This window comes from Pistacia vera, unplaced genomic scaffold (genome assembly GCF_008641045.1).
Source record: "Pistacia vera cultivar Batoury unplaced genomic scaffold, PisVer_v2 Contig578, whole genome shotgun sequence".
In the NCBI taxonomy this organism is placed as follows: Eukaryota; Viridiplantae; Streptophyta; class Magnoliopsida; order Sapindales; family Anacardiaceae; genus Pistacia; species Pistacia vera.
In genome coordinates, this window is record NW_022196421.1 from 129,489 (window position 1) to 136,353 (window position 6,865).

Sequence of the window (6,865 nt, forward strand, 5' to 3'; positions counted from 1 at the left end):
ATCAACCTTTAATCTTTTGGTTGGAAACATAAAATAAATTAAGTTTCTTGTGAACATCCTTTTCATCAATTAAGTCGTTTAATTGTGACCCACCTGGCTAGCTCAAGTGGTAGGATAAGTGTTAAGATGTGTGGTTAAAATATACGCTCTCAAGTTTAAATCCTTTAACTCTCACGATTTAAATTAGGGGACGTGGCAGTGGGTTGATGTGCCAGTCTCTCTTGAGGATTAGTCGAAATGCGCGTACGTAAGCTGACTCGGATACATTGGTTAAAAAAAAAAAGTCATTTAATTGTGGACAATTTATGGTTGATTAATTATTAATTTGCTACAATTAATATACTTATGGTTGGTGTTTAATCCATGTATTATCTAGTTCTTGACTTCTTAGATGGAAAGTAGAGCATGGGGCCAATTATGTTGCAAAAGTTTGGTGCTTATGGGACCATTTAGCAATACTATGGATGGAACATTGGAAATTATGATGAAAATCACTCGCAGATTGTCCACTATTAATAGTGTCATAGAAGATTATATTTTTACTATGTGATAAAGATAATTATATTTTTAAAATTTAAACTACTGTTTTCTTATTAATGTTAGAAGATACAATTTTACAATTTTTGATATAAAAAAATTTCATAAAAATTTTGTGTTTCAGCATTTAGTGATGACAATAAACTATTAACTTGGATTGGTTAACTAAGTATGCATTTTTTTTTTAAATGTCGATGTTCATAATAAAGAATAAACTATATATGCATACACGTAAATATTTTTCAAGTGCAAGTTCTAATTATTTTTATTTTAATTTGGACTCTGTTAGTTTATGTCAATAAACATTAACAGTTTTTTTTTTTAGTGCAATTTTTTTTCTCAAAATTTGTCTTTTAGTGTTAATAAAACCCATAAATTGTTTACTAACACTAGCTATAAGATTTACAAAAAAACAATTATAGATACAAAAGTATCTCTACACTTATATATTTCTAAACATACAATTACTTGTAGAATTTTTCATTTTTTTTATATATATATATAATTGCATGAACATGCAATGGGACAAGAAAAAGCAGAAAACATGTATGTGACATGTTTGTTAGTGAAGGTAAAAAGCATTTGAGAAACAAACAAGATGTGGAAACATTTTTTCAACACACTCAAGAAATATTGGGCTAAAGTGGTTTTCATTTTTGACCTATTCCACTATTGATTTTTACTTTACTCACATGGTGCATAGAGTCAGAGCCAATAAGATGAAACAATAGCTTGTGATTCTTGTCGCAATATTTTAGATGTGCTATCAAAAGATTTACATTTTCTTTCAACTACATTGATAAAAGCTATAGCACAAAGCACAACCCCACCATTCACTAACACATATCTTCCTCTTTTTGCACCAAAAAGAAGAAAATATGAAGAGGCCCTAGCTACAGTTGCAAATCTCCATTGAAATAGTGATATTTTGATTTCATCTCTGAGGTTTGGGGTTTGTTGTACTTTACTCCAATACTATGGATGCAAACAGTTTGTTGTACTTTACTCCAATACTATGGATGCAAACAGTTCAATTCTGTTTGATGATTGAAGTTAATGTTGTTGGCATACTTTCTTAACACCATAAGGGGTTTTTGAAGTGTACATTCTGTCAAGGTGTCATATTTACCTTTATGGTGTTAAGAAAATGAGCCAACAACACTAATGTCAATCATCTAAAAGGACTAAAGTGTTTTTATCCCACAGTACTGGGGCAAGCTAAAGATACCCCAAACTTTGAGGATGGAAGGGTAAATATAACAATAATGAATTGCTAGATAGGAGAGAAGAAGATAGAGAGTTCATTGAATCTTGTTTGCTTGATGGAATTAGACCTAACTTATAGAATCTTGGAAAACAACTAAAGCACACAATTACTCGGGGACCCTTTCACACTATGGTCCTCCTTTACATAGTCAATTATTTATAAAAACAAAAAGAAAGTGAACATAAACACTAGGGTTATCTCGATATTACATAGCACTAAGTGGGCCTAAGCTTACATTAATGTAATTTATTCAACCTATCTAGGGTTTGCTTTTTCATAATTGTTAACTAATCGACTTTAAGATCGTTCTAGCGCTTGAAGCTTTTGGTTTTCTAAGTCTTCTCCATGAGATTGATGTGGAGTTCTTGTAGATGTAGAAGTAGTAGTGTTGAGTGATAAAGATGGATTAAAAGAGTACCATCTTGACCAAAAGAGATAATTGAAAAAATTGATGAGACTAAGGGCAGCCAAAAGCCAATAAAATAAGTCTAGCTTATCCTTGTTGAGGTCATTCTCACTTAGCCACCCACTTTGAGAAGAGCTTGAGGTAATTTTGTTGACTAAAGAAACAAGAATTGAGCTCAAATAGAACCCAAATGAGTACGAGCAATAAGTCATGGCAGTCAAAAAAGATTGCAATTGCATCCCTTCTAACGATTGCTTGTAGAAGAACTCAATGAGACCAACAGCTGTGAACATTTCTGAGAGTCCAAAGATGAGAAATTGTGGAGCAATCCAAAAGATTGAAAGAATTTCATTGAAGCGTGTGGCTGAAATTCTTCTGTTTCTCTCTACTAATGCAGCTGCAACCATTGAAAATGTCGCAATAAACAGTCCAATTCCAACCCTTTGAAGAGGAGAGATCCCTGAGTCTCTCTTGGTGAGTTTTCTCGCGATTGGAACGAAGACGGTTTCATAGAGAGGGACAACGAAAATTAGCAAAATGTAAGGAATGGCTTGAAGAGAAGCAGGAGGGATGTGAAAGGAATTTGTGATTCTTGTGTTCATGGCACTTCCTTGTTGAACTGAGAAAGTTTGAAGCTGTGCTAAAATGGTGTTGAAAATTATTGTGCAAGCAAATATGGGAATCAATGAGATTATTATCTTCACTTGCTCAACTTGTGCCATTGTGCATAGGTTCCATGGACTCTCCCTTGTTCCATCTTGCACTTTTATGCATGCCTTGTCCAAAAATCTACAATAACAATTCATATTGTCACAATTAGAAATCTATAACAACGATTCATATTGTCACAATTAGAAATCTATAATAACATTTCATGTTATAAGTGTTATAATTAGAAATTTATAAATAGCGTTATGTGTTATAAATATATACATGGTTATTAATTACGAAAATATAATCATTTTGATTTTTTTTTTTTTATGTATATGTAATTGGAGAAAAATATGTGAAACAATTATTGCAAGATCCCTTTAAAAATTGATCCAAGTAGGGTAAGCGGATCTCCAACAAAAGCCAACATAATCATCATACTTCACAATTTTCAAAATTTTGAGAGCACTTGAAGATTATTATTATTATTATTTGGGCATAATCTGTTATCAATTTATTTTAATTTTAATGACCGACCTGAACTTTTCTGTATGGAGGAGGCTTCTGACGTTTGGTGATGTAGCTAAAATGTGATTCTGAGAAATATCGTGGCTTCCATGGAGCATCTCTATATTTGAAGGGCAAATTTGCTTTCTTTTTGTAATTGCAGCAACAAAAACCTGATAAAATAAAATAAATAATAGAAATAAATAATTAAACATAAAGTTAAAGCAAATATATTCTATTAAAAAAATACGCAAATGGTTATTATTATATAAAATTCAAAAGGAACTAAGAATAATTTGGTGTTTAGCCAATTCAAACACTTCCCCTATTAAATTATTGAAGGGTTATTGGAGCTAGCTACTTGTTAATGCCCCAGAATGAACCAACAGACAGAAGTTTTATTCATGTACACAAAAATAAACATTCCCACAAAATAATCAGACAACATTAAAATGGCATACTGAAAAGAAAGGCAAAAAGACTATCTCATATATGGTCGGCATAAAGATGGAGGAAGAGAAGCTTTTGTAATTTTAAAAAGAAAGAAAAATAATTTTTTATTTTTTTGATTTTTTACTTTTCACAATTTTTATTAGTGTCCTTCCACTTTTCATAGAAACCTCAAGGCAATTCTATATATAAAAATATATTTTAATTAAATTAATTAATATTGATATCAATAAAAATATTATGAAACTCTGTTCGTTTATAGTTTCAGGTTTTATATTAAACGCATCTCTGGTATGTAAATATTATTAATAAACCATCTGTGAATTTCGTACTTCTTTTGTATCGATGTGAATACGGCAAGAAAGAAAGAACCCAAGTCAAGATATATAATTAAAAGAGAAAATTAGTGAGAGAAATAGTTAATTACTTGAGCAATTGGGGTGAAAATACTCCCACGAGGAGACTTATTCCTATAAACAAAGGTGCCAGAAATCAAGCTGATTAATCCCACAGCCATGGCGGCTGCCGAGACTCCAAATCCAACATCCATTCCTGAATGTGTTTGAACCCAAACAAGAACAGTTAAAGCAACAAGCTCCCCCATGCAAAATGCAAAATAGGCAACATTGAAATAAGTTGAGAGCTTCTTTGATTCCTCCTTGAATTGATCCGCTCCATGAGAAATTATATTTGGCTTCAAACACCCACTTCCCAATGCCACTAAATAGAGTGCTACATAAAATATCAAACTCTTGTAGCCTTTTGCTTCCTCGCAAAATTTGCTTTCTGTCACCATGTTGCATTGAGGAGGCCTCAATTGAGGGAGATGAGCTTGAATTGATAGTAATATGAAACCCTATAACATGTAAAATGAATTGATAATTAAAGCTTTGCGACAAGAAATTTCTTCTGACATAAAGTATTTTCTTGTAGAGATTTGAATGTTTACACACAAAGAGAGATGGTGCTTACAGACAGCTCGACAAAGCCGAAGATGAGCATTGTCCAAAAGCTACCGAGATAAGAATCCGAAAGGAAGCCACCAAACAGAGAGAGGAGAAAGACAGTTCCAATAAAATTTGTGACTATGTTTGCAGATTTTGACAAAGGGAAATGCATCTCATTGAACACATATGTTATGAGATTGTTTCCCACTGCAGCAATTGCCATCATCTCAAAGGCTTGAAGTCCTGTAAATCGATTTAATGCAAGGATGTTAGAAGCGGCGGAACCAGGATTTCAAGTAAATAGGGACGAAATTCAGAAAATAATAAAATTTAAAATTTTCAAACTAGTGATAAATATAGAGATAAACAAAAATGAGCATGCAAACTATGTATAGAGGAAAAGAGAAAGAGATAGAGAGAGAGAGGGAAAGACCAAGAACAAAAATGGCAGAAGCCATGCCGCCATGTTTGTTAAGTTTGCATGGTCTGCCTCTCCAATCAACAGAAATTTCTTCAAAACTTTCACCCAAATTATTGGAATCTCCTTTCAACTTCCTTCTTGTCTTCTCCACACTATCCATATGAATACTTTTTAAGCTACCCAAAACACTAAAAATATAAAAGAGGGAGACTCAGCCTCTCTACTTTTGTATAGCAAGAGAGAGTTGAATTGAATCTTCTTTTGTGAATTTGAGACAAAGTAACAAGTGGGATAGCCTCATATTTATAATGTTTTGATGTTTTGACGATTTTATCTTTTTCTCTCTTTCTCAAGTTGACTCAGCTGTAGTGGCATGGCCCCATTAATGCTCAAAATTTAGATCCCACACAATAACTTGGTAGCCATGGGTACCAGAAGATCAAAATTTTAAATTAATTTTATCTCTTCCCACTCAGAAACAATAGTGCGTGTCACCAAATAAAATGCTAGCCATTAATTCATGAAGCATGAAACATGATGATGATGATGATCATCATCATCATCATCTTGATTGTCATGTGTCATGATCTCTTAATGTGGGTCAATATGTATATAGAGAGAGTGGAGCATTAATTCCACTACCTTTGTGCTCTTAATTGTGTCTTAAGAGATGCTTTTTCTGTCCAAAATTTTCATCTCTTTGTCGATTAATGTTTCTTCCAAGTCCAAAATCTAATCATATTGTTTATAAATGTTCTTACACATACAAAGCTTGTATATAAGTTTCTGTATATAAATTAACGTATTTTACCAATTGTATAAAAGAAAATAGTGCGTATAAAATATTGACCAATGATCAACAAATATTGAATAAACGAAGATCAAAAAAGTAATATTAAAAGAAAATATTACATCAGTTTGTATATACAAAATTTGTGTATTTATGTTATTCTAAAGTACATTTACTGATATTGGTTAATAGTTTTTTTATCATCAGTAAACAATAAAGGACAATACTTAGGCTGAGTTTGAGAGGGAGGATTGGATTGAATTAGGTTTTGTGATTAGGATTATATTAGAATAGTACTGTCTTGTGTTTGGTGAAGTATGAGACTGGATATATTGTGTGTGATTTTTCTACCAAGCTCGGATTATTATGAGATTATAGCCCGATCCAGAACTAGTTTGACTCTATTGATTGACTAACCCAGCATAAGCTCGCCGAGTTATACCTAGCACAAGCTAGTTGCAACCAATCCTTGTAGTCATTCAACCAACTCACAGACAAGTTCAGATCCCAGATATCTCAAGAAGGATCAGATCGACAACAATCTTTGCGCAATCAAGTGCCTAATCGTGAGAATATCGGAGTTGCATTTCAAACTTAATTGTAATCCCATTATTTTTGCTCTTTCCTTTGCACAAACTCTATGTATAAACCTCTTTTAACGATGAGAAAGGGGTTAGAAAACATTTCTAGGATTGTCATTGTAAGCTCTCACAGCAAATACAAAAACAGTGAATGTAGGCTCAAGAGTTCATCTCGCCAAACCACTTTAAAATTCTCTTTGTCATTTGCTTTACTGCATTTTATTATTTACTTACTGCTGGTTACTCGCAATCACGCACACATCAGTTCCGATCTTATCAAGGTTGATTGGATCACTCTAGTTGGTGGT

At 32.7% G+C, this 6,865-nt stretch overlaps 1 protein-coding gene across 1 annotated transcript; it reads right to left on the reverse strand.

Annotated features, from left to right (window-relative positions):
• Positions 1 to 1,910: 1,910 nt before the first annotated feature.
• On the reverse strand, positions 1,911 to 5,447 carry LOC116109367 (protein NRT1/ PTR FAMILY 4.4-like). The gene is made up of 5 exons (XM_031395598.1): positions 5,199 to 5,447; positions 4,791 to 5,008; positions 4,246 to 4,674; positions 3,399 to 3,541; positions 1,911 to 2,999 (listed from the first exon to the last, which is right to left on the reverse strand). The coding sequence occupies exons 1-5, from the start codon at positions 5,344 to 5,346 to the stop codon at positions 2,102 to 2,104; spliced, it is 1,836 nt and encodes a 611-aa protein (XP_031251458.1). The 5' UTR covers positions 5,347 to 5,447; the 3' UTR covers positions 1,911 to 2,101.
• Positions 5,448 to 6,865: the final 1,418 nt, after the last annotated feature.

Bases quoted from the DNA above. Each gene is read 5' to 3' on its own strand.
- LOC116109367 (XM_031395598.1), bottom strand. From the start codon at position 5,346: ATGGATAGTGTGGAGAAGACAAGAAGGAAGTTGAAAGGAGATTCCAAT. The intron at 5,009-5,198 runs GTCTTTCCCTCT...ATCGATTTACAG, and splicing joins TTCTGCCATTTTTGTTCTTG to GACTTCAAGCCTTTGAGATG. The intron at 3,000-3,398 runs GTCGGTCATTAA...TTGTTATTGTAG, and splicing joins CTCCATACAGAAAAGTTCAG to ATTTTTGGACAAGGCATGCA.